This window comes from Phoca vitulina, unplaced genomic scaffold, assembly GCF_004348235.1.
Source record: "Phoca vitulina isolate PV1807 unplaced genomic scaffold, GSC_HSeal_1.0 scaffold17, whole genome shotgun sequence".
NCBI classification, from domain to species: domain Eukaryota; kingdom Metazoa; phylum Chordata; class Mammalia; order Carnivora; family Phocidae; genus Phoca; species Phoca vitulina.
In genome coordinates, this window is record NW_022589720.1 from 25,279,905 (window position 1) to 25,307,687 (window position 27,783).

General features: G+C 38.8%; 1 protein-coding gene across 3 annotated transcripts in view; it reads right to left on the reverse strand.

Annotated features, from left to right (window-relative positions):
• ZFR (zinc finger RNA binding protein) overlaps window positions 1–27,028 on the reverse strand; it is an 82,269-nt gene extending 55,241 nt beyond the window's left edge. Inside the window, exons 1-6 of one of the 3 annotated variants that reach the window (XM_032415130.1) lie at window positions 26,895–27,028; window positions 26,493–26,592; window positions 8,192–8,215; window positions 6,205–6,487; window positions 3,782–3,926; window positions 992–1,210 (exon numbers count right to left, since the gene is read on the reverse strand). In XM_032415130.1, coding sequence (XP_032271021.1) covers window positions 992–1,210; window positions 3,782–3,926; window positions 6,205–6,487; window positions 8,192–8,215; window positions 26,493–26,592; window positions 26,895–26,931 — 808 coding nt within the window. In that variant the 5' untranslated portion in view covers window positions 26,932–27,028. Of the gene's footprint in view, window positions 1–991; window positions 1,211–3,781; window positions 3,927–6,204; window positions 6,488–8,191; window positions 8,216–25,961; window positions 26,262–26,492; window positions 26,593–26,894 lie in introns of those variants that run through there. The other 2 variants (XM_032415131.1, XM_032415129.1) reach the window with 2 other exon arrangements.
• Window positions 27,029–27,783: the final 755 nt, after the last annotated feature.

Here is a 27,783-nt window from a genome sequence, read left to right on the forward strand (position 1 = left end):
GACTCTTGACTTGGGCTCCATGCTGGGTGTGGGGCCTGCTTAAGATTCTCTCTCCCTCTCCCTCTGCCCCTCCTCCCCTGCTTAAGCACGTGCCCCTGCACTCTCTCTCAAAACAAACTCTGAAAAACAACAAAAAAATTTTTTAATTCAGTAGTTAGGCTTTTAACACCCAAACTGCGATGAATTATCAAAAACTGAAATTGCCCATATTGTCTTAAATCATCCATAGAACAAGACAAGGTATTGAGAGAGAAATAAATGCAGAACAAACCATATAGTAGTACAAGGTTACATGTCTACAAAAAAGCAACATGTGATTTTAATCACTGAAATAATGCAAAGTACCTTAGCTAGAAATTAGCAAAAGCAGTGGACATAGCGAGATTTTAGTGAATATATTTCTCTTAATATAACGATTAAGGAAATATATAATTTCCGTAATAAGATAATAAAATAAACATATGATTATTTAAGGAAAATAGAGCTACTCTGTCCTTCCAAGACACATGTTATATAACAATCTTATGGATATTTACAAAGGCTACCCAATATTTTCAAGATTACTTACTCCTGAGAATAAAGAAATAGTTCCCTGGTGGCTGAAATAAACAATACTATTTGTCAGTGGTAGTCCCTGAATGTTAACCTTAAGTTTTCAAATTCATTTGGAAAAGTCAGAAAAAAAATGACCCTGTAAAATACTAGGTCTTATTTTCTCTAACTGCAATGCAAGGCCCAGGACTCATGCATGACTGGCTTTCAAATGCTCAAAGAGCATTTTACATTGTTAATATCTCCTGGCTTAAAAAAACAAAAACCCTAAAAACACAACTTAGAGTATGGTCCATTTGTCACATTATATACATAAAGCAACACCTATCAATTAATTCAATTCTTGCTACTGGGATAAGATCATGCCACAGAACATCAAGACAGTTTCTAGTAAGTTTCTGATTTGCTTACTCATTTAAACACAGTTTATCCGTCTTACCAGAATAAGTAACTGCCGTGGTACTGTAAGTAGCACTCTGGGTGTAGGACGGCACCACAGTCGCTGCAGCTGCTACTGGCTGTACGGTGGAAGATACCGGATAAATGGAGAAAGTAGTGGTAGCCGGACTTGGTGTGGCTGGTTTTATGGCTGTCACTTGTCGAGTTTGCTGGGCTTGTGTATACTGAGTTGCACCTTGGCTATAACCCGCTTTGGGGGCTAAAATGGCAAAGAGATTTCAGAAAATTAGAAAGGTGAACCTCAACAGTTATTGTACCAATATTCTTGAAAATTAGAAAAAGTGTAAACATCAACTGTAAATTTAATGCTAGCAATTTCTTCTTGGCAAAAGGGTTGAAATTCTTATTACCAACTGAATAAAATATAACATCTACATAAAATTCATTTACCATCCCTTCCCAGTTGCTTTCTATGTATTTCCAGAATGGCATTTTGTCCAAATTAACAACCAACTGAAATAGCAGTACTACTTAAAACAGGTACTAATAAAGTTGTCAGAAAAGGCGCGTGTGTATTTAGGATAGTCAGTCTAACCTGAGGGTTGTGCTTAATATTGTGAACAGAATAAAGAGCCTCAAATATGATTTCAATTCACAGTAAAAATTTCATTCAATGTTTAATTATATCGAACTTGTTCATATACCATTCATATTTTATTAATTTATCTGTAGTGAACTTCAGTCTAATTCCAACTCACAAGGTGCCACTGACTTAATTCTTCAAATATCGGGGCACCTGGGTGGCTCAGTCGGTTAAGCGGTTGCCTTCAGCTCGGGTCATGATCCTGGGGTCCTGGGATCAAGCCCCACATGTGGCTCCCTGCTCAGTGGAGAGCCTGCTTCTCCCTCTCCCTCTGCCTGCCACTCTGCCTACTTGTGGTATCTCTCTGTCAAATAAATAAATAAAATCTAAAAAAAAAAAAAAAAAAAAAAACTGCTTTAATTCTTCAAATATCAACAGCTTGAGTGCAGCTGTTTTTAAATGGCTACCATTCATGTTTCTGCTAAACTTTCTGCTGCCTTTGACCATATTCAAAATAAATGTACGCTTTAAGAATCTTATGAACCTTATTATTAAGCCCTAAATTAATAATTAATTTTATTAATGATCACTAAAGCATACAAATGTAATTCCTGATAAAGGCCCAGTTATCAGGGGGCCAAACTCACTTTATGCTGAGTTAAGGCACCTTAAATAAACAGCACTTAAAAGTTTATAAAATGGTTATCTACATGCAGTATAAAACTTGACCCACACAACACACAGATGAGGACATTTTACAAAAGGAAACTAATGTTCCAAGAGCTCAATGGCTTACAAGGCACACAGTCAATGTCAGAGCTAAGACTAAATCAAGACTCTTCTGACTCTTTAACACAATCTAACTTTGATAATTAACCAGGAAGTTCACTACAGATCAGTGTACCCACATATTATTAGAGAAGAAACTATAAGAAAAGTTGGTCATTATAATTCAAAATATTTTTATACCACTTTTAAGGGACTCACAGAAATCTTAGAACTAAAAGTACCGTAGAGAGATTTGGGTCAACTACCTCATTTACAAATAAGAGAACAGAGATGAAAAGAGGTAAAAATCACTCAACCACATTAGTGGTAAGGCCAGTACTAGAAGCCAGTCCTACTCTTTCCTAATCCAAGGCTCTACCCACACTCTTATGGTCCTTCAAAAATAACTAAAATAAAGGAACTGTCTACTTTTCTGAACTCAGAGAGCTTTGTTTTAAAGGTTTTCAGCTGAATCTCTATCAAAATATCTACAAGGGGTGCCTGTGTGGCTCAGTCAGTTAAGCATCTGATTCTTGACTGAGATTCTTTCCCTCTGTCCCTCCCCCTGCTCACACACACTCTTTAAAATTTAATAAATCTTGGGGTGCCTGGGTAGCTCAGTGGGTTAAGCATCTGCCTTTGGGTTGGGTCATGATCCCAGAGTCCTCGATGGAGGTCCACATCGGGCTCCCTACTCAGCGGGGAGCCTGCTTCTTCATCTTCCTGTGACTCCCCCTGCTTGTGCACGTGCAAGTGTGCGCACTGTCAAATAAATAAAATCTTTAAAAAAATAAAATAAGGAGCACCTGGGTGGCTCAGTTGGTTAAGCGACTGCCTTCGGCTCAGGTCATGATCCTGGAGTCCTGGGATCAAGTCCCACATTGGGATCCCTGCTTAGTGGAGAGCCCGCTTCTCCCTCTGACCCTCCCCCCTCTCATGTGCTCTCTCTCTCAAATAAATAAAATCTTTAAAAATAAAATAATCTTAAAAAAAAACAAAAGAAATAAAGACTATAAATACGTAGGCTTCCTTGAAAACAAAGTATTTCCTGTATTTGAACCATTACATTTACTGTAATATCAGAGGCTGGAAACAGAACCAACTGTCATTACTGATCAGAGAAAGATGAATTAAAAATACAGGCCCACCAAGGGTTTCCACTGGTTACACAAAGGCAATCAGCAGTATGTTCTGGGCATTTCTGGCGAAGGTAAGGATATGGCCAGAAGTTATCACAACTCCTAGAAATCAAATACATTTCAGGGAGAGAAGGGCATGATTACGATTTGCCCTCATAGCCCTCTCACTCTGGTACTCAAAGGTATGCAGCAGAAGAAGAGAAGGACATGGCTAGAATCTGCTTCTTGAGGTAAGAGAACACAATAGCTTAGGTGGACTCAAAAGGGTATCTTCATTAAGCACACTGAATAATATATTTCAGTAGTTTTCCATGACACTGTGTATGCCAGTCAAACCCACCTGTCTGATAGTAGGTCTCAGCAACAGAAGGCTGAGGCTGGGCAGCGGCTGCTACAGCAGCAGCAGTTGCCGTTGGCTGTTGGTAGTACTGCTTACTGTCATACGCTACAGCAGGAGCGGTGGATCTCACATATGAGTACGAGTCCTAGAGAAAGGGAATGGAAGAAAATCTTGCTGTAAGTGGCAGGAAAAATCCCTAACTCTACTATATAAAAGTGTAATAAAGGAAAAAAAAACCTAACTATTGACCTAGGTATAACAGTCAAATTCAAAACAAAGGGCATTCATTTTGGACTTTGAAAATAAGGTCAAAACCATTTCAAGCAGCATGTTTAACTTTTACATCAGAAAAAAAAAATCACCGACACATTTTAAAATAATGCTTATCTTTAAAATTCTATTAAGAAAGGGGCACCTGGGTGGCTCCATCAGTTAAGCGGCAGTCTTGATTTAGGCTCAGGTCATGATCTCAGGGTCCTGGGATCAAATCTGGTGTTGTGCCTTGGGTGGGGGTGGGGGGAGGGGATGGGGGAGGTATCTGCTTGAGGATTCACTCTCCCTTCCCCCTGCTCGCTCCCTCACTCTCTCACACTCAAATAAATAAATCTTAAAAAAAAATCTATTAAGAAATTCATAGAAGTTTTGCTTTAAAAATGGATCTCATAGTAAAGACCACTTGCATGTCCTAAGCTTTGTGATTACTCCAGCTTTCTTTTCATTCTTTTTTATTTACCATTATTATTAACAACTTATTTTTTAAAAATAGGCTCCATGCCCAGCACAAAGCCCAACGCAGGGCCTGAACTCATAACCCTGAGATCAAGACCTGAGCTGAGATCAAGACCTAAGCTGAGATCAAGACCTAAGCTGAGATCAAGAGGGACGCTTAACTGACTGAGCCACCCAGGTGCCCCTGTTTACCACTATCTTTAACATAATGAATAGAAGCTTCCGGGTGGAGGAGAGGAAAGGGGAACACAGGTTCTAGAGAGAAGGAACACTATATATAAATCTCCAAGGCAGTGAAGATCAAGGTGAGCTGGGTGAATTCACTAAACAAAGTGAGGAGGGATGGGAAGGTATGCAGGTGGAAAGGCTGAAGAAGTAGGCAGGGCCCAGAAAACTATGGGCTTCACACACCTTATTAAAAACAATGAAATTTATTACATTTCATCTCTGGACATAATGAAAATAATCACACATAGCAAAAGGAACTCTGAGTTTAGTAACTTGCAAATATCTTTTAATTAAAGATTTATTTACTTATTTTAGAGAGAGAGCACAGGGGGCCATGGCAAAGGAGAAGGAGAGAGAATCTCAAGCAGACTCCCCACTGAGAGCAGAGTCCACTGTGGGGCTCATCCCATGACCCCAAGATCACAACCCAAGCTGAAATCAAGAGTTAGACCCAACCAACTCGGCCACCCAGGTGCTCCGTAACTTGACAAATATTAATAAAAAATACTGTTATAATTTATATGTCAACTCATTACTTAACAAAATAAATTCATATACTTTAAAAAGAATATAGAAAAACTAGGCAAAGTTCAGAAGATCCTAAAGCAAACAAACAGAAAGCAGGTTATTAAAGGATTAGAACCAGGGGAGCCTAGGTGGCTCCGTCGGTTAAGTGTCTGACTCTTGATTTCGGCTCAGATCATGATCTCAGGGTCATGAGACTGACCCCTGCATCAGGGTCTGCACTCAGGAGGGAGTCTGCTTGAGATTCTCTCCCTCCCTCTTCCCCAGTTCCTGCATGCTCTCTCTCAAACAAATAAATAAATCTTATAAGAAAAATAAAAGATTAGAACCAAATTTAAATAAGTAGTAATTTAGTACCATAATAAACACAGTACTATAAAAGGGAATTAGAGCTTCATGTCCCAAATAAGACTAACCAAAAGCAACTACAGGATATAAGAGCAGCATCAATTTCTGTTACATACTAAGAAAGAATACTTTGAGGGAAGAATGTACAGGCAACAGAATTTCTGCTCTTGTTATGTACTAAGACGACACTATGTAATTGTTTGGCCCATATAGTTTAGGCTCATGGTTCTCAAAACAGGAGACAGAGGAATACTGCCATAGTACAAACAAGGAGCATCTTCCCTATGTCTTCATTTTTCTGAAAACCTTGGTTAAATATTTAACAATTAATGTAAAATATTTTTAATTAAAACAGACATAGATATAAAATGGACTGGAATGGACTCAGGGGAATTATTTCTAAAAACTCACTGCAAGGGAACTTAATGCTTGGACTATGCCCCTAAATTACCTAAGAATACACATTCATTTCTATCATCAGAGTTATATTTTGGAAGACCCAAATATGATAAGCACTGGCTTGGACATTGTATCATACACTGGGGTCACTGAAACCTGCGTGTTAAGACTATTGAAACTAGTAGTTTTCTTACCTGGTAGTTCTGTGTAGTAGCTGGGGGTGGTGGTGGTGGTGCTTCTTGTTGTCTCTGGGTATAACCATAGTCAGTTGCTGTATGTGCAGTGGGGTAGCCTCCATAAGCAGCAGCTGTTGCAGCAGCTGCAACAGCTACTGGAGCAGGCCTGGCAACTGCAACTGTGGCGGCCGCTGGTGCATAGGCAGCAGTAACTGTGTGAGCAGCTACTGGAGCCTGATGGACAGTGTAGCTAGCAACTGTAGTTGGATGAGAGTAGGCTACACCCGAAGCTGGCTGCTGGCTATATTGCGGAGTAGAAGAATAAACATAATACAATTTAATTTTAAAATCTAAGAGTTTAACAAAATAAAAAGCACATTTTCAAGAAATTTAATCATGGACTACAAAACACCAAGTATTTGAACTCAATAAGCCTAGTCAATACCGTATTTGTTACTGTTATAATTTTTATTCCTTAATCTTAATACATTAGACAGTCACACATACTATGCTTAAGATCATGGACCATATCACAAAGCAGGGACGACAAACTGGGATAAAATGCAGTATTAGGAAGAAAGGAAAACTTGATGAAACTAGGAATTTAAAAAAAGTATTTGTGGGCGCCTGGGTGGCTCAGTTGGTTAAGCGACTGCCTTCGGCTCAGGTCATGATCCTGGAGTCCCGGGATCGAGTCCCGCATCGGGCTCCCTGCTCGGCAGGGGGTCTGCTTCTCCCTCTGCCCCTCCCCCCTCTCATGTGCTCTCTCTCTCTCATTCTCTCTGTCTCAAATAAATAAATAAAAAAAAAAAAATCTTTAAAAAAGTATTTGTTGCTTGTAGAGTTCTTTATTATGTTCTACAGTTAAAAAAAAATCTCTACAAAGAAATCATGTTAAAAATACTAAATTCTAACTCCAATTGTAGAAAACATTTAAAGTAGAAAACTATTACCCAGTTGACTTAAATACTTCTGATACTCTAGGGCAGTAGTTCTCAACTGGGGGAGATTTTGCCCTCCAGGAACATTTGGCCATGTCTGGAGATATTTTTGATGGTCAAACTGCAGAGGAGGTGGTGGTGATGCGTGCTACTGGCATCTAGTGGGTAGAAGCCAGTGATGCTGTTACATATCCTACAGTGCACAGGACAGCTACCCACAACAAAGAATTATCCAAAGAATGTCAACAGTGCTGAGGTTGAGAAATCTTGCTCTAGGGCACAAAACCTACAATGGACTCTCTATTAATTTAGGTAAATTACTCAAGTTACAGGCAGCCTTTCATTATACACATTTATTTTTCTCTCAAAAATGTAGCACATGTTGCAAAAGGAGACCTAAGCCAGATACTTTGCAATCATAACCATTTAAAACTCAAAGAGGCAAAAACATTTTCCAAAACTGTAAATCAAATAAAATTTCCAGGTAAAGTTCTCAGAGTGATGTTTAACTTTTTAAAAATTTTAACTTTTAAATTGAGAGTCTATGTCACATAAAACCAAGGCTTACAGATGTTAAGCACATCAAAGTATATTTGTTGGTCTAGGTTTTCTAAAACACTCACAATTACACTTGCTAAAGCTTTATTACCAAGGCAGAAATGCCTTCTAAAAAAAGGAGAGCCCCAACAGTTATTTAGCTGACAGGTTTTAGATGACCATAAGTCTTAATATGAGCCAACAGTTAAGAATAGCTAAGAAAAAAATACCTGACATAAGCTGAAGCTGCTCTAATAAGTACCTGATTCAAGGGTTATAGTACAGGATATTCTTCACTGGTGTGCACACTACCATACAAATATGGCATAGAATTAAAATTTGGGGCCATCACATTTTAACTGTATTAGGGAAAACACTGATAATTATAATGTATTCAAAGGGAATCAATATGAAGCTTATAAGTATGGCTATTACTTCACATAAAAAGTGGAAGACCTGGGAACATTCAGTCTAGAAGAGGTGACTGGGGAAGATATGAGAGCTGCCTTCTAATAGAAGAGACTTACTCCATGCTGCTCCAGAGAACAGAACTAGAACCAATGGATGGAAGGGTGGCAGATTTCAGCCCAATATGAAAAAGAAAAAAAAACAAAAACTTAGAACAAAGTCCAAAGAAACTCTTATAATTTATATTTGGATGAGGTTTTCCACATTTTGATATTAAAAGTAGCTAATATTTTCTACATATATGACAATTAAAAGACAGGAAAAGGGAAATTTAAATTGTAATAGTGGAAAAATTGGTTTGGGATTGACATTTTCTATGGATAATTCCATATCCTTAAGAAAAAATGCCAATAACATTATATTTCTTCAAAATTCCTAGAACTGAAAAAGAATTATATTTAAAATATAAATATACCAGTTCTGTGAAGCTTGTATTTAACATTTACTGATAAAATTTCACACATTCAGACTACACTGCATAAAAAGGGTTTGGTTATGTAAAAATTCAGATAATCTTGGATTCCTATACAGTTTCCATTCATCCCACTGCTCTTTATTGAATATCTGTTCACACTTCCTGGTCTCCAAAATTTGTCCTATAGGACAAAAAACAAAGTGGGAATAGAATAGGAATGTCAAGTCAACTAGGCAAGCAATTTGATTTATACTGCCTCTGATCCTTAAAGGTCCATGTGACTAAAAAAGGGATGATGATATGCTCTGGTTTAAGCCTACTGTCCCCCCATAATTATTAACAGTATGCTCCCACACCGATGTGTCTCAGTTTGAACAATAAATCTTATAATCTCCCTTCCCAGGAACCATATAACAAGATGTCAGTTCACTTAGCAATTATCATTTACTACATGCCTAGGGCTGCCTAACCTAACTCTGATCTGTATAGTCAGATCTGCTCAGATATGGCTGGAACCATATCCTCTACCAAAAGCATCATGAAGAATAATGATTTAGTTCCAATTCCCACGGGTTAAGGGCTAGGGCAGTGGTCTGCTGTTCAGAATAAAGATTTTCTAGTTTGTCATCTTAAACCCATCTGGGAAATTCTCTTTCAATCTGAAATATCCTTAGAAAATTGCCTTCTATGTGATGTATCTGACCAGCCTGGGTTATACCAATTCAATTAAATATCTAGTGGCTAAGTCTAATAAAAAGTAAGTAAATTTTTAAAAATTCAGGTCATATCAAGTTCAAATTAGTTTAAGCAAAATTAATCTTAGGTTGAAATATTTTAAACCAAGGTTTTGCCTAGTTTGTAGTGTTAGAATAAAAGGTATTAAATTATATCCCTACATAAAACTTAAGACTTAATGGTCACTAAATGATTTTTAAAATAAAATAGGATAAGTAAATAAAAACCCACATCTTGTGCCATAAAAACATATTTGTGAAATATGCAAAGGCTTTCATTTTCATCCAGCAGAAAAGAAGCTTTAGATAATATCCTTTGTGAATAAATTAAATCTAATAAATCAGTTTTAAACCAGGACAAACTAATAAATCACAAAACAAACATAAAAATATGGGATGAACAAGATTAAGAAATACTTGAAGAATCATACATAAAATGGAAGGGTATTTCTCTGGGGGGGAGAAAAAGGTAAAGAAAGTATTTAGGGAATTATTTATATTAAAAAGCAATAACACTTTTATATTCTTGGACTTAACCTGGAGGTTAATTAATGGCCAGCTCTCTCCTTGCTTACCAGAAAGTGAAACCAGCCAGAGTCCTTACCAAAATAGACAGCCGACCAAAATCACCAGTCCGAAGAAAGCCTACTATAAACTGCAAAAGAAACAGGAATGATCCTGCAGGAAATGGATATCTCAATGTAACAAACAAGAATTTTCACAGACTCTAATTTGTATCCATGAAATAAGAACTTAACACCAGTTAGAAGATAAAATTAAGGGATATAGACAAGATCAGGATATAAAAACTATAAAAGAGAAGATAAATCTAGGAAGTCCAATATCCAACTAGAAGGGATTCTGAAAGAAAAGAAAAAAAGCAAATAAAAGAAATTAAGAAAGAATATTTCCCACTCTGGAAGGGAGGCACGTATTTTCCAATTTAAAGGGCCTACAGAGGGGTGCCTGGGTGGCTCAGTTCGTTAAGTATTTGCCTTCAGCTCAGGTCATGATCCCAGGGTCCTGGGATAGAGCTCCGCCATCAGGCTCCCCCTGCTCAGTAGGGAGCCTGCTTCACCTTCTCCCTCTGCTGCTCCCCCTGCATGTGCTCTCTCCCTCTCTCTAATAAATGAATAAATTCTTTTAAAAAAAGGGCCTACAGAGTACAAAACAGAATGAAAGAACACCACCTCGAGACATACAGCATTTCACAACATCTCAAGGTTAAAAAATATATATATATACATATATTTTTATATATATATATATTTTTCAAAGTCTCCAGAGAGGAAAAACAAGTCACCTGCATACAACTACACGAAAACCAGAATTTTACTGATAACACTAGTGCTAGAATAGAGTAGACTAATGTCTTAAAAAATTCGAGGGAAAATGGTTATTAATACAGAGTTCTGTACCCAGCTAAACCATTAAGACAGAATAAAGGTGGTGGTTGTTGGTTTTTTCTTTTTTTTTTTTTTGACATTCAAGAACTGAAAGAGTTTACCTCCTATATACCTTTTCTTTGGAAGTGACATGAAGATGTACTTTAACAAAAAATAAACCAAGAAAGAAATCATGGGATCCTATAAATAGTGGATCCAAACCCAGGAGGGAGATGAGAGCCCAGGTCACCAGCTGTGCAGCAGGCCCAAAGAGGCAGCAAGCTTGGACTCGAAGTTAAAAAAGGACAGAAGCCTCCAGGAGAGAGATGTCCAGGAAAATAAAGGATTGGACAATAGACAGTAGACCAGGAACCTGGAAAAATATTAAGATATAATCAAGGCACCAAAAAGATTTTGGGGAAAAAAAGGTAATGAAAGACTTCAGCAAATAGGACATTGCTCAAGAAAGGCATGATCCTGGTAAAAGACACCACAGTTAAGCAATCAGTAGGGTGTAAAAAAAAGCAAACATCCATTTGAACTTGAACTGAGGAAGATTCTTTTATTAAGTGGTACGGGGTTGTAAAAATGGAAGACATTAGGAATGATCATCATAGAACACCACCACTTGGATTCACAGTTAAGTACTATTTACAGTCATATTAGTAAGTTTCTGCCTTAAAGTTTTAGAATCAACCTAAATTACAGAAGATAAACTATGATTACAGAATATAATGTAAATGTTAATCACAAGTAGAACTACAGCTAAGTTGGGGGATGGGATGGGGAAAGAGGGAAAGTAAAGCACCAGAGTTTCAAGATTCTTTTCCTAATCTAGAGAGTACTGAGATACTGACTACCATTGTTGGAAATGGAGTGTCTGAAAATAAGAGAAATAGCCCTATCACTGAACTTCGAAGGAGAAATAAGAAGCATGAGAGGGTATGTACTAAATCTTAACTGTGATTGTAGGAAATAAAAATATAATGCATAAAAAGTCAATAAATTAAGACACAGAGAGGGGTGCCTGGGTGGCTCAGTCGTTAAGCATCTGCCTTCGGCTCAGGTCATGATCCCAGGGTCCTGGGATTGAGCCTCGCATCAGGCTCCCTGCTTGGCAGGAAGCCTGCTTCTCCCTCTCCCACTCCCCCTGCTTGTGTTCCCTCTCTCACTGTATCTCTCTGTCAAATAAATAAATAAAATTTAAAAAAAAAAAAAACAGAAGCATATTATTTAATGATACGGAGTTAGAAAAAAAACCAGAACGTATTAAAGGTGGGAGTCACTACAAAGTGGAATTGGGGAGAAGGGATTAGGAAAATAAGGGAACGTTGTTTTCATTAAAAGCCCTTCTAGTGGTGCCTGAATGGCTCAGTCAGTTAAGCGTCTGACTCTTGGTTTTGGCGCAGGTCATGATCTCATAAGGGTTGTGAGATTGAGCCCTGCATCAGGCTTCACACTCGGTGCGGACGGAGTCTGCTTGAGATTCTCTCCCTCTCCTCCCCCACTACACATGCACGTGCACACGTGCTCTTTCTCTCTTAAATAAATAAAATCTAAAAAAGAATGCTTTCTATACTATTTTTAATTACATTATGTATTATTCTGGGGGGAGCATAAAACAATTTTCAAACTGGCAAGTTGAATGACCAACAACCACAAATTTAAATTACTCCTGTCTAGGTATTCCAACTCAATTCTAATTTCTACATTTCTGGTCTCGACCCTAACCTATACCCAACTCCAAGCCTATTTTTAGTGCTTTCAAATTCCATTAATATGACCTGGATTTACATTATACTAAAGTTATAGTCACTACCAGCATTAAAAAAACTATGCATTACCAACGGCTTGTCCATATAAGTGGCATCTGGTAACAGGGAAAACATTCCTATACCTCTTTTAATTTCTATACAGCAGTGATTTTCAAAATATGATCCAAGGACTGCTAGGATACAGGAGGTTATCCCTTTTTCAATTACAGATTGCCTTCATATAATTCAATCCAATTTATTGCAACAGACTGAATGCAGAAGCAGACTGAGAACCAACCATTTTAATTAAGATATTAAAAAGATTTATAAAAATCTTTGTAAAGATATAAAACAATGCCTCTTGTCTCCCTATTATTGGAGGACAGGAATATAGTTATTTTTTTATAGCTCCATAAAGAAATTTGGGGTTAACACGTAGTAATCTTATTTTTATTTTAAAATGATTTAATAAATTTTTTTAAAATTCTAAGACAGTAAATATTAATATAACCAACATAAACAACAGCTCTGTGGTGTCTTCAATAATTATAACTGCTTTAGGGGTCCCAAAACCATAAGCTTCAAGAGCTACCATTTTATGATATACAGCATTAACTTTGATTCATCATTCATTTCCCTGCTCTTTACACCTTTAAACAAAAACATTTTCTTCCATTCTGTAACAGTGAAACAGTTCTCAGGGAAAATGAGCAGTGCACATGGTCAGAGCCCCAGGTCTGTTGCCTACAACTGCAATATCCCTAATCCAGGGCTCGAAATCTCCCACTGTACCTAGTGTGCTGTGCACAAATATCATTTTCTGTGATAGCAGACAAGAAAGGTATTAGGAAGCAATGGCCTAGAACTCTGGGACTCCCACAAGAAACCAGCACAGAAGGTGAATTAGAAAAAAGTCCATTTTCCCTTGTAAGGGAAAACTGTAGAAGAAACTTTCCTAGCTCAGCCTTGGCTCTGGGTAAAGGGGAGAGAAGTCTCCTTTAATAATTCTTTTTTTTTTTTCTTTTTTGAGTGAGAGAGCAGTGTGTGGGCATGGGGGGGGGGGCAGAGAGAGAGGGAGAGAGGGAGAGAATCCTAAGCAGGCTCCATGCCCAGCATGGAGCCCATCAGGGGGTTCCATCTCATGACCCTGAGATCATGACCTGAGCCAAAGGCAGAAGCTTAACCGACTGACCCACCCAGGCACCCCTCCCCTGACAACTTTTTTTTTTTTTTAAGATTTTATTTATTTATCTGACAGAGAGAGAGAGAGAGCACAAGCAGGGGGAGTGGCAGGCAGAGGAAGAAGCAGGCTCCCCGCAGAGCAGGGGGAGCCCAATATGGGATTTGATCCCAGGACCCCGGGATCATGACCTGAGCCGAAGGCAGTCGCCCAACCAACTGAGCCACCCAGGCACCCAACCCCTGACAATTCTTTATGACAAGCCAGCCTTCCCCTAGGTTTGGGTTCTGGAATTCACCTTATCTAAGAGAACTCCAAGCTAAGTAGTTTAATATATCTCTGAGCTGATAGTGCTTTCAGATGCCATAAAACACATTTTCCTCTCTAAATGCTACAATGTTCTAAGAAACAGGAGATCTCAATAAAAACATCACAACAAATCCCATAAGGAAACAAGTTACTAAAAGCAGGAGTTTGCAGAATAAAAAAAAATTTGAAAAGACTGTAAGTATTAGAATTATTGACTATAAAATATAAAGTAAGTATACTTAAAAAGGTAAAAGAGGGACGCCTGGGTGGCTCAGTCCATTAAGCGTCTGACTCTTAATCTTAGCTCAGTTTTTTTTTTTTTTTTTAAGATTTTACTTATTTATTTGAGAGAGAGAGAGGAAGGGGCAGAGGGAGAGGATCTCAAGCAGACTCCTCAGCATGGAGCCCATGCGGGGCTCAATCTTATGACCTTGAAATCATGACCTGAGCCAAAACCAATAGTTGGACGCTTAACTGACTGAGCCACCCAGGTACCCTCAGCTCCGGTCTTGATCTCGGGGTTTTGAGTTCAACCCTGCATTGGGCTCTGCACTGGGTGTGGAGCCTACTTAAAGAAAAAAAAAAGGTAAAAGATTAGACTATCAGAACTTAAGACCAAGGACCAAGAAGTTGATAAAAAAAACAACCAGATGAATTTTGATTTTTATAAGAACACACCTTCCAAAAATGAAATACAGTATATAAAAATTATAATCAGAAACTTAGAAAGGCATTACATAACTGATTAGACATGGCTGACAAAAAAATTAGTGAACTCGAAAGTATCTCCACAATTACTCATTATGCACACAGAGACAAAGAGATGAAAAATATTAGAGATTAAAAGACAAGGACGATAGAATAAAAAGTGGTAAGTTACATCTAAGTAGAGTTGCAAATGGAGAAAAAGAATAGAGGAAACACATCTAAAAAAAATGTCTGAGATTTCCCAAATAATGAAAGATTAATTTGAAAGCCCCAACAAAGACAAAGAGAAGCACTGCGGGGAAAAAAAAAAAGTGCCTACAGAGACTAAGTGAGGACTTCTCAAAAATAAGGAAGTGAGATTAAAACAAAAAACAAAAACTGTTACTGGTAGACCCATATTAAAGGACATTCTTAAAGATTTCCTTTAGGAAGAATGAAAATGATCTCAGAATTAATAAATGTCATGTTAAGTGGTAAATATGATGGTAAACTTAAATAATCACTGACTATATAAAATAATGGTATTCAACAATGACTGGTTGTGGGGTTAAAATCTGAAATACTGTAAAATAACAGCACAAAAATCAGGAGAGGACTGATCAAAGTTAAAGCATTTTAAGTCCTTACATTGTTTAGGAAAGTAAAGATAATGATTAACTTTAGAATGCATGAAATATTCATGCTAAATTTCTAGAGAAGCCACTATAAAACAGAAGCAGAATCTTCATTCTGACCTTGTAAAAAGAATGAGAAAAAGTCTCAATCAAGAAAATGTAGACTGCTTCTGTCACTCACATTATTGGATGTGTTTTTTCTCCCCTGGAAAACATATTCTCTATGTGTGTGCATTATTTTCAATTTTGGATAAAATGGCAAAGTAACTGATAGGCAAAACACTTTTTTCCTTTTCATGGCATACAAAATACAATTTGATCTTTTCATTAGTCCAAACTGAATGTTCAACATTGTTGGACTTTTCTATTTTCCAGGTCAAATTATGGCATTTTGTGTATCTACCAAATTACAGACAGATTTTCTTTAAATTACATTTAATATTTCATAATGTTGACAAAGATGCAAAATTAAACTTCCTCACAGAATCACCCCAAAGACAAACCATCTTTATTCTGTACACTTGATATTATATATCATGCTCCCACTACCTTTACAATACTATTAAAATAACTGTATCATAGAATTTTAGAAGAAAATAACCAATCCTACAACTTTTACTAACACATTACACTAGTAGCCTACTAGTGGGGTAGGGGGTGGTTAAATGTAATATGAAAACTGTTAGTTTTCTTGGGATCCGTAACTCACAGTATACCAAGAAAGAGCCATTACCATTTACACCTGGGTCCACTGGACCTTTTGCACTTTTGTATTTTTGATGTCATTTGACAAATTATTTGCACAAGCATAAGGGATAATAACAATAAAAAAATTATCAGAAATCTTAAAAGCAGCAGCAGACCCAAATTTTTATTCCATATGCTCCTGGTTTTAAAACAAACCATGTTCTCTGAACAGAACTGCTAATCAACTTTTATGCACGAACCTGGAACATTTCTATCTCATAAATGCTGATTGCAGATTTCAAATATATCTCTAATGAGTTCTACCTTATCATTACTTCTGGTTCTTCTTTTTGCACTTGAACTGTCAAAATGCAATGCTTACAAAATTTTTAAAAACATTTGATGGCTTGGGGCAGCTGGGTGGCTCAGTTGTTAAGCGTCTGCCTTCCAGCTCAGGTCATGATCCCAGAGTCCTGGGATCAAGCCCTGCATCAGTCTCCCTGCTCAGCTTCTCTCTCTCCCTCTCCCCGCTTGTGTGCTCTTGCGCGCGCTCTCTCTCTGTCAAATAAATAGGAAAAAAACTACAAAAAACATGATGGTTTTAAGAGACAGTCATCTTCTTTGCTCCGTAATTGCAAAACATTTTCAATTTTAAGTTTGGAATGATCAATATAATCAATCTTTTCCTTTCTACACCATCGATTTCCTCCCAATTATCTTTGAATACATACCTGCCTTCAGCATCTGTCCACTAATGAATTATATGAAGTAAATTTTGGTGCACAAACATCACAAAAGAGGAAAGAATGCTGCCAGATACACTTTTAGCAAATTGAGATGTTCAAGATCTTGTCATGGAATATTATTACATAATGAAGTCATTCCTATTGATTGACTGGATAAAAATACCACATTTACTTTCTTATCCTTAGAAAAACTTTATCTTTCACTCACTGATTCCTGAGTTAAAAAAAAAAATCAGTTAGGACACTGTATCTGAAGATTCTTAGTCTGAGATTTTGCTTTTACAATCAATTTCACTACCATCATGAGTCTAGAGTGATGCTGTTATTTACATTCATGTTATTTATCTAATAATTGTCAAACATCTTCCCGTGTTTTCTTCTTTACCAATATGGACAGAGTATGGACAATTTGAAATCCTCAGCTTTGCTGAAGAAAAAAACTAAAAGCTAATTATAAAGGCAGTGTCTCTACTTTTTTTCATACCATCTTCAAAGATGCAAAAACTGGGTGACTGGGTGGCTCAGTTGGTTAAGCATCTGCCTTCAGCTCAGGTCATGATCCTGGAGTCCCAGGATTGAGCCTAGCATCAGGCTTCCCGCTTGGTGGGGAGTCTGCTTCTCCCTCTGCCCCTCACCCTGCTCGTGCTCTCTCTCTCTTGCTCTCTCTCTCTAATAAATAAAATCTTAAAAAAAAAAAAGATGCAAAAATTTGGGCAATGCAATGTCTTCCAATTATCTCACTATTGTACCACCCTTCTAGGTGATTCCAACATTCCTCAATTTTCCTATCGTATTAGTTTTTTTTTTTTTTTCAAAGATTTTATTTATTTATTTGAGAGAGAGAATGAGATAGAGAGAGCATGAGAGGGGGGAGGGTCAGAGGGAGAAGCAGACTCCCCGCTGAGCAGGGAGCCCGATGCGGGACTCGATCCCGGGACTCCAGGATCATGACCTGGGCCGAAGGCAGTCGCTTAACCAACTGAGCCACCCAGGCGCCCTAGTTTTTTTTTCTTTTTTAAAGATTTTATTTATTTATTTGACAGAGAAAGACAGTGAGAGAAGGAATAAGCAGGGGGAGTGGGAGAGGGAGAAGCAGCAGGCTTCCCGCCAAGCAGGGAGCCCGATGCGGGGCTCAATCCCAGGACCCTGGGATCATGACCTGAGCCGAAGGCAGATGCTTAACAAAGGCAGATGCTTAACGACTGAGCCACCCAGGCGCCTGTATTAGTCTTTTTTAGAGTGGTTGGCAGTAAGTGACAGGAGGAAATAATTCCTAGGAAGATGAAATAGCAAAATGTTTCAAGATAGGAAAAAATAAAATCCCTATGGTAAATTTTAGACTTATAAAAGGGATCCAATGGATCCATATAGTAATTGCAAGATAAAATGAATTTTATTCCACTTTTAAAAAATTAAGCAGATTTTCTTTGGAAGACCTCTGAGAAAAAGTCATGAAAGGTCAATCCTTTTAACTATTTGTAAATAAAACCGCTCAAAAAAACCCCACAAAAAACAAAAACAAAAAAATCACACACCAAAAAACTCACAAACGTTTGGGTACAATAAAAGCTGATAAATACCATAAGTTAATTAAACCAAAGTGCCCTGTAACTTTCTGAACTCAAGAAAAATTTCTCCAGGAAAGATATGAACACTCACACTAAGTGAGATGAAAAACAAAACAAAACTAAAAATAGCCTCCTGACACTTAAGGTCAGTTTTTATTGTCAAATGTTTTACAAACTTACTAGGAGTATTTTCAGAAGTATTTTGATTTCATAAATGTGGATAAGGAATTATAAATGTGTAAAATAAGATCCTGAAATTCTTAAAGCTAGGATAACCAGACATTCTGAAAGCAATGGATAGCCAGTGAAGATTTTAAGCAGAAGAGTGTTGTGCTGAATTTACATTTTATGATGAGCATTCTGTTTATAGTAAAAAAAAAAAATGGTTTGGGGTGGGTAGGAGTGAGAGAAGCTACAAAGCCATCTTCACAAATCACAGCATTCTTTGCCCTCATCTATATGATTATTGTTTAAAAAGGCTTTTGTAGCAGCGCCTGGGTGGCTCAGTCGTTAAGCATCTGCCTTTGGCTCAGGTCATGATCCCAGGGTCCTGGGATCGATCCCCGCGGGCTCCCTGCTCCGCGGGAAGCCTGCTTCTCCCTCTCCCACTCCCCCCGGCTTGTGTTCCCTCTCTCGCTGTGTCTCTGTCAAATAAATTAATAAAATCTTTAAAAAAATAAAAAAAGAAAGGCTTCTGTATTATTTTTCCTATCAAAAAAGTAATAGATTTCTTCAAATTTCTTTTCGAGAACATTCTTTCCCACTTAAAGCTGACTACCATATCAATGTAATGCATTTTATACACTGTATTTTCCCAGAAATTAAAAAAATGATTTAAAAATTTTATTTTCATTTAATTCATCTTCAAGAACAGTGCTTCCCAATACTTTAAGCCTCTTTGATCAGTAGGACTCTCAAGAGTTTATATGAATACTAAATTAGACCACAATTTTTTTTTTTTTTTGAGCCCCCAGGATGAAGGTCCAAGGTACGTGGACAGAAAAGCAGGTTTCTAACAAGGATCTAGGACACAGGGAGTGAAGTTAACACTATCCACCCCACAGTGAGGCTGGAGAAACGGGGAGAAGGCCTTCCCCCTCAGGGACGTTGTGTGTGCCCTAATGGAGACCACAAAACTTATTTTAAGCAAAATTTTACGCTAGTCTTTCGGTAGTTCCAAGTAATTAGATTTTAGTTTTCCTATAATGGCTACCCGTTAAAATTATACCTATAATTAGATAACTAACATTGCTTACTACCTCTCTTCTTCTGGTTTTTATGACATAACATTCTCATAGCTCTCTGCCTACCCTGTATTTCTTTCTCTAGCCCTACCTTAAACACAGATGCTCCCCCAAGTTTGCAACCATGGCTCTATTTTTTGTTTTTCTTTCATTCATTCAAAAATGTTTATTAAATGATCTATGTCATACATACATCAATGGGGGTATCATTACCATATGAATGATATCCTGATTCATACTACCAACCCGTATCCGTTTCCTAAGCTCCATTTCCAAATAGTCTACTGAATTTAATAGCTAACACTGATGGGGATGTAATATATGCCAGGCAGGGACTGTTCCCAGCACTTTGCAAATACTATGTCATTGAATTCTCAAACCACAATGGAGAATGTAGAAGCCTCCCAGGATGCTGAAAATACTGTTTTTGTTTTTAATCTGGGTGCTGGTTATACAGGTATATTCAGTATATGACATTTCATCAAGCTGTACTATTATATGTGCAGTTCTTTTTATATATATTATACTTTAAGAGAGAATTTTTTAAAAATCTCAATCCTATGAGGTAAGGAACAGTATTATCTCCAGATTAAAGATGAAGAAACTCAAGAGACTGTTTCCCCACTGTCAAATGGCAAGTAGTATATAGGGAACCAGGATTCAGCTCAGGTAGTCTGACTTCAAAGCCCATCCACTCTCAATCATATCAAGCATCATACATTTCTGTCCTGGCTCAACACATTTCCTTTGTCTAAAATGATCTTCTCTCAGGGGCACCTGGGTGGCTCAGTCTGTTAAGCGTCTGCCTTTGGCTCAGGTTATGATCCCAGGGATGGAGCCCCATGTCGGGTTTCCTGATCATCAGGGAGCCTGCTTTCTTCCTTTCCCACTGCTGCTCCCCATGCTTATGCTCTCTCCAATAAATAAAATCTTAAAAAATAAATAAAATAAAATGCTTAAAAAAATAATAAAATGATCTTCTCTCAATTTTCAGAGTGAAAGACCATGAAGCGTACCTCAAACTCCATAGTCAGAATCCTCCAATTCCCCATTTTAGTATTTCATTAAAATTCAGGTATGATCATTATCATGGCATGGTTATTTGCAGGTATATCTGTCCCCACTCCCATCTCACAGAAGTGTAAACTCCTGAGCGCAGGGACTGCACATATTGTAGATGCTCATTAAATATCATGTGTTACTCCCTAAAAATGTATTTTATCATACATATTATATATGAGAAGACTTATATTAAAACAAAAAAGCCCAATGTAATCTTTATTTCACAAATTTGTCCTCTACAAGCATGAATTAAAGAGCTGTACTGCACACAGCTTTCACACAACACTCAGAAATGCTATACTCCAAACAGTGACCCTAATTATGAGATAAAAAGGACAATTTATGACTGAGCACAGTAGGTGCACTCCACACCTTTAATCATGTATCTAAGTAATTCTAACATACTCTGTCAATTACTACTACACTTACAAACTCAAGGCTTTGTCTTCTGGCTAACCTGATGGTGTACTTCTGAAAAATAATTTGGCTGGTTTTACAAATATCTCTATTTTAAACAGCTATACATTATAATGCAACTGCTCATAAGCATAATTCTATCTCTGGAATCTCTCTTTTTTTTAAAGATTTTATTTATTTATTTGACAGAGACAGACACAGCGAGAGAGGGAACACAAGCAGGGGGGAGTGGGAGAGGGAGAAGCAGGCTTCCCATCGAGAGCAGGGAGCCGGATGTGGGGCTCGATCCCAGAACCCTGGGATCTCTATTTTAATCCAGTGATCTGTTTGTCTATCCCTGTACAATACCACATTCTCCTGTTGAACAAAGTTTGGGTATGTGATAACACAAGACCTTCCTTGTCATATCTTACAAGTCTTTTGGACAAGTCTTACTTTTGGGCAAATACTATCTTCATTACCAACATTAGAATCTCTTTTGATCCAGTTATCCCAAAAAACCTGTTGTGATTTTTATTGGAATTACATTAAATATATAGATTACTTAGGAGAAAATTGATAACCTGATGGTATCGATTTTTTTCACTCCACAAACCCAGCCCATCCTCATTTATTTATGTCTTCTTTTATGGGCTTTATATCCTAATGTATTTTTTCCTTAAGCATTCTGCATATCTCATTAGTTTTATTTCTACTTAATAGGTTTTGTGGCTATATAAAAACAAGATTTAATTTGAAATTTTATTAACTCAATATTGCTGAAACAGTAATGTTACCAATTTTTGCCGGATCTTAGATCCAGAAAGTTTGCTGAATACTTATTATTTCTCATATTTTTGTCTGTTGCTTGCAAATAAAAAATTTCCTTCCTTCCCCATTAAACTGACACGGAAATTGAGACCTATCAATTGATACTCAAGTACCTACTTTTAAAACATTTTACTTTGAGATTAGGAAGTTCTCTATATAAAGTATATGAAAGACATCAATTAAGGAGTTCCTTTAAAATCCTTACAGTATTATTCAAATACCTATACTTTATAGAAAACTAACATTGGTAAAATGCCTACTGAAAAATCAGTAGGGCAGAAGGTTTTATATAATCTTTACCTGAAGGAAAGTTAATCGAGAGAACAGTCTCAGAAAAATGAAGTGATTTGGCCAAGTGACTGATGGAATAGAGCTGGGATTCAAATCTAAGTCTAACAAGCTCCAAATCTATGCTCTTCCCGACAGTATATTGTAAAGCCGTTTACGAAACCATGAACATACACCTTAAACATTCTATACAGGAATATTTTGGCTCACAACTACTCTTAAGGCTATTAATAACATAGACAGGAAATATCATCAATGTAACAGCAGCAATCCTTTTAGAACATTTTCATTATTTCAAACTCATTCATGCAATATGAATCCCAAGATCTCTGATTCAACAATGAAAGCTGATATAATTAGCAGTTGCAGAATTTTTTTGTAGAGCCAGTAAATTTCCATCACCATGATTGGTTTCAACAACCTGTTCACCTGGTTTTTCACCTTCTCAGTTAGTGATTACTCCTTTTCTACCTTACTAGCGTTACTCTTATTCTTTCCTCAAGACATAGTTTTCTTAACACTACATTCAAAATAAAGCAAAAAAGGAAGAGAAGGAGAAAAAGGAAAATTCACCAGCTAATCATCCTACCCAAGTTATTTAACTCAGTGATGTGAAGAGGTAATTATCCTTTAGGAACAGACATACTAAAGATATCTCAAGAATCACTGGATGAGATGCCTTCCTAGCAGATGCTTAAACTAATGTCCAGCAAACGGCCACGATCCACTTAAGTATTTACCATTTAACAATACTTGCTAAGACTCTTAAGAATATGGGGGTAATGTAATTATTTTGCATCTTTATACAATCTCTACCCTAAAGCCTTTGAATTCAATAAATACTAGATATAAGAAGGGTTAAAAAAAAGTTGCCAAATGATTTTTTCAAATAGCTAACTTTATTGAAGTTATTCAATGATACACTAAGTTATATATAGGACAAAGAAAATTAGTTTAATTAAGCACAATCTAAAGATTTAGGTTATCCAGGTAACAGACAAGAAGCTTGATTAGATAGATGACAAGAAATGGATATGTCCAAGGCTTTTCTAAGTAACAATCAAAGGGAAACTGGCTGTTTAAAACTCAAAGAAATGTTTATGTCCTATTAATAGTGGAATATAATGGATTACTTTATATTTATATTACATATACATATATTTGTGTCTGCCACAAATTCCTTTCTACAAGTAAATACCTATGAGAACTTCTGTATCACCTCCAATGAAGGAGTGAAAAAAAAATGATTTTGAGCCTATGAAACTATCAGAAAGCTTTTTTTCTGAGGATTATCTGTCCCCACATTCTTTGCTACCCCAAGTTGAAATATTTTTTCCCAAGTTTACAAAATTAGATTTATCCATAAGCCTATCTTCTCAAACAAAAAAGGTAACTCTACTAAAGTAGGTTACCTACCCAACCAAGTCCCCTTTCTGCTGCGAAGCCATCCTATTTTTTCACTATACTTGAGATCTGCTCCATTCTGTGCCCCACAAATTAATTCTACCACAAAACACACATAAACACACACAAATACTTTAAAATATTTTGATTTCCTCATTTCCAAGGGGAAAAAGCACATGAAAGGTCAGAAAATGAAAAGATTGCATTTGCTAGAGTGGTAAATGGGCACAGTAGGTTTATTTACTTGACTTAAAAACATACAAAAAGGAAGAAAAATATTCAGTAGCTGATGGAACGTGCAGCACAAAGACTAAGTAAATGCTTATCACAAAAATATTTAATATGCATTATACAAATGAAAAACTTAGTTTATTTAGAGGTTAGCAGTTAGAAGTAGCAGAATTTATAGCTTTACATAGCTATAACCAAGAAAAGTAAGAACCAGAATGCAATGAAGATTTAGGTTACTTTCAGTTATCTGTATTCAACGACAGGTGTAGCAACCACTCTAATCATCCACTTGTAAATGCTTAAAATTTCCCCAAGTTTGCATCCTTTAAATTAAACAAAAAAACCCCACAAACAGCAACAAAAAACTTGCAAAGTAAGCCTTGGTCTTCCATCTAAAAGTTACACTATAGAGATTTCTAGACAGAAGAAAAATAAGCATCATCACTGCATTCTTTGCATATCCTTTTATTATTGCTACTTATCTTCCTTGAGCCAAAGTATTAGCATTATTGGTCCTGATTTCTTCCCATTAAAAGCAAATAACTTTCCATGTACTGTATCTATACAAAAGGACAGAGCATATTAACAATTAATTTTGCTGACATACCTATGCATAAATAAGTATAGTCCAAAGACTAGTCTTTCCTCATTAGACATACACATAAAAAGCAATTTAGGGATTTGGATGGTTGTTACAGTTTACTGAAACTTGAGGAGATTCAAAGCCGAAGAAGAAATTAGATACAGAAATTCTGTACTAGTTTTCTATACTAGAATAAATTACATACATGCAACTATTTTGTCAAAAAAATGAAGTATCTTTAAGTTGGCATTTCCTCCCCCCTTTTTGTCTGTAGCTATGCACTAGAAAAAATACTTCAAAACTGCCAAAGCACCCACTATATTTTAAGTAAATAATCCTAAAATTTATCACTCTGCCCACAGTAACAACAAAAAATACTGTGTGAAACAAGTCACATTTTTAATGGTTAAATACAGCTTTGTCCAGAACACATAGTACTTGGTAGCACAGGATTTATAGCACAGATGCTGATTAGCTATCTTGTTTCCCAGAAAAAGAAAATGGCTTGATTTTTTTTCTCTCCCCACAAAAATTATTGGCTCTAAAAGGTTTTATCAAAGTAACTGATACTTTGTTAGTTTAATTATCACAACTTATAAGCAAAGAATTTGTTAATATCTGAAAAGCCCCAAGATTTTGCCCCAATAATTTGTCATCTCAGTCCTTTTTCTGGAATATGTCTCAAGATAAAACAGATGTAAAAAATGCCACATGCATTCAAGACATTTAAAACAATTATAAAAATTTAATACCAATTTCGTAAATATAATGCACACACATTTTAACAGCTCTTAAAATCAATGGGGTCTTAAGCATTGTATATTTTAATTGGCAGCAATTTTTTTTAATGATACATAAAATAACGTCACCCTTTACAAATAAATGGCATCTCAAAAATCCATGAAATACGGCAACTTTCTCAGAATTACAGGCTTTTACCCAAGATAGCCCAATATCTCATTTTACAAATGAGGAAAATGAAAGCCCAAATAAGTATGTCCCCAACGTCATAAAATCAAGAGCAAAAAAGACAGGGAAGCCAGGTCTTCTGATTCCCAGTGATGATGCCCTTTCCATTACACAACCCAACGCTTGAAGTTAATGAGATGAAAAAATTACCTGGGTTTAACCAAATAGTTAACACACAGATACCTAATATAATCTCCCTCTCTATAAAAAACTTGTCACTTAGGAACCCTGTAGGTTTATGCTCTGAATCTGAAGAGAATGTCTCTGACTCAAAAACAACGACCACAAAAAAAAAAAAAAAAAAATCTAGCGTGTTTTTCTCTTTTGATAAGATGTATAATGAGCTACAGACACTTCAGAAATTAGAGCTTCCCTTAACGTAGAGATTTCATAGGATGCATCACAGTAAATCAGTATAATCTCACTTGCACCTCCCCCCACCCCCACGCCCCAGGAGAAAGACCCGCCAAGGGGAATTATTACCGCCCCCATCACCCCCAGCCTAAACTCAATAGTTAGAACAAGGCCGTGGATTCATTTATCAGTACTAGAAACTTCGCACATCTTCTCCAGTCTACAAACTACAAATTCACAGGTGGTTGGTATGTTTACATCTCTCCCCGGAGGAAAAAAAACTAAAGGAACCCAATGAATGTAGTGACACCCGCAGTTTGTTTGCAGGATTCGAGCGGAGGGACAGGAGGAGCCGAAGGAGAAGTACCCGAGAAAACGACACGTTATCTGGGCTCTGGGGGCCGCAGCACCGGGCGAAGACTGGCGCACGGGAGGCGTCGCGGAAGAGGCCGGTGGGCAGCGCGCTTCGGCACTCCCCTTCGCCCACCCTCTCCATTCCCCAAGTGGGAGGGCGATTAGAGGTGGGGACTGGACAGGCGGGGCGGAGACTGGGGGGGAGATCGGAGCCTCGGCCTCGGCTCCCTCCCTCAGCCGGCCGGGCGGGGGTGGCGGCTGGGCTCCGAGGCCGCGGGAGGCCATTTTAGCTGCGGGGCCGCCGAAAGCCCGGGCGGCCCTCCACGTCCCGACACCTCGGCCGTCCCCCGCTCCCGCCCCCACCGGGGGCCGCTGCCCGCCGCGGGGCCGGGCGGGGCGGGGCGGGAGAGGCCGCGGGGCCCGGCCCGCCTCGGGCCGGGGCTCGGGGCCGCCGGGCGGGGGCCGGCGCGGGGGCGTCGTGTCGACGGGATCCGGGCGGAAGAGCGAGCAGGGGGAAAGAAGGGAGAGGGCGGGGAGCCGTTACCTATACTGGGCCGCAGCCGCCGCCGCCGCCGCCCCGCTGTGGGTGAATCCAAAGTAGTTGCCGGTCGCCATTTTGGCATCTTCCCCCAGCCGGCTGGGCACTGCGGCGGGCATGGAGAGTCGGGTCCCATGGCGGGAGGAGAGGTGCGGTGGGGCAGAGACGCCGAGGGAGGGAGGGAAGGGGAGAGAGAGAGGTGCTGTGAGAAGCCGCCCTCGCCGGGCCGGGACCGGGGCCGCGGCCGCGCCGCCTCCCCCTCCCGCCTCGCACTCCCTCACTCACTCGCACGCCCCGGTGGCGGCCGCCGCCTCCTCCCCGGAGCCAGCCCCAACCCCCGCGCCTCCCCGCGGCCCCGGGTCGGGGAAGGGGCCGGGCAGGGACCTCAGCGGGGTACATTATACTCACCATAGGTGAAAGAAACTACAGGGCATATGGGAATCATGGGCTCGGGCTGCTGCTGCTGAACTCTGAACTCTCACCCACTGCCTCCCTCCTCTGCCCCGCTCCTCCTCAGCGGAGAACAGACCGCCGCCTCCCGCCGCACTGCGCACGCGCCCCTCGCGCTCGGCACCCTGGGAGCTGTAGTCCCGGCCCCCTTCGCGGCTCCGGCTGGCGCGTGCCGGGCCTCGGCCGAGGCGGGCCTGGACGCCTTCAACGTGGTAGTGACAAGGGGCCGCAACAGGGGCTATAGAGGAGAGTGCCAGGAGCGCCTCGCCCTGCCTTGGGGGGATCAGGGAGAATGACCAGAGAGAGTGACGTCTGTTAGCCTTCTCTTACTTTTCACTCTCACTTTTGCGTGTGCAATGTTCTCTACCTTTCAGTCCTTCTCTCTTGTGCACTTTTAATTAGAATTTGAGCTGGACTAATTTGCATGCTTCCTTATTTGCCTCATTCCTGCTTCTTGTTTCTAGTCTCATAATTGGGGAGGGAAAGACAGGGGAAGAGAGAAAAAGAATGCTAGTCTGTTGGGCTGGAAGCACACCCCCAAACACCCCTCCCGAACACCCTCTCCCCCACCTGCACCCACTCCTCGAGTCCCTCAACGTGTGTTGAGCAACCCCCCACCCCCACCCCCCGGCAGTGTCAGGCTAGGTCTTGGAGATATATCAACGAAGAAAATGAAGTCCCTTGCACACATGGAATTTACCTTCTGGGGAGGAAGAAGGAGGGTGTCAGATAATGACCAAATAGTATAGGGGCTGGTGATTGCAGCTTTAAGAATAAAGCCTAGTAAAGATAGAGAGGAGGGAGGTGCTGTTTTATGTAGGGTGTGGATACAGCAATCACCTGAGCT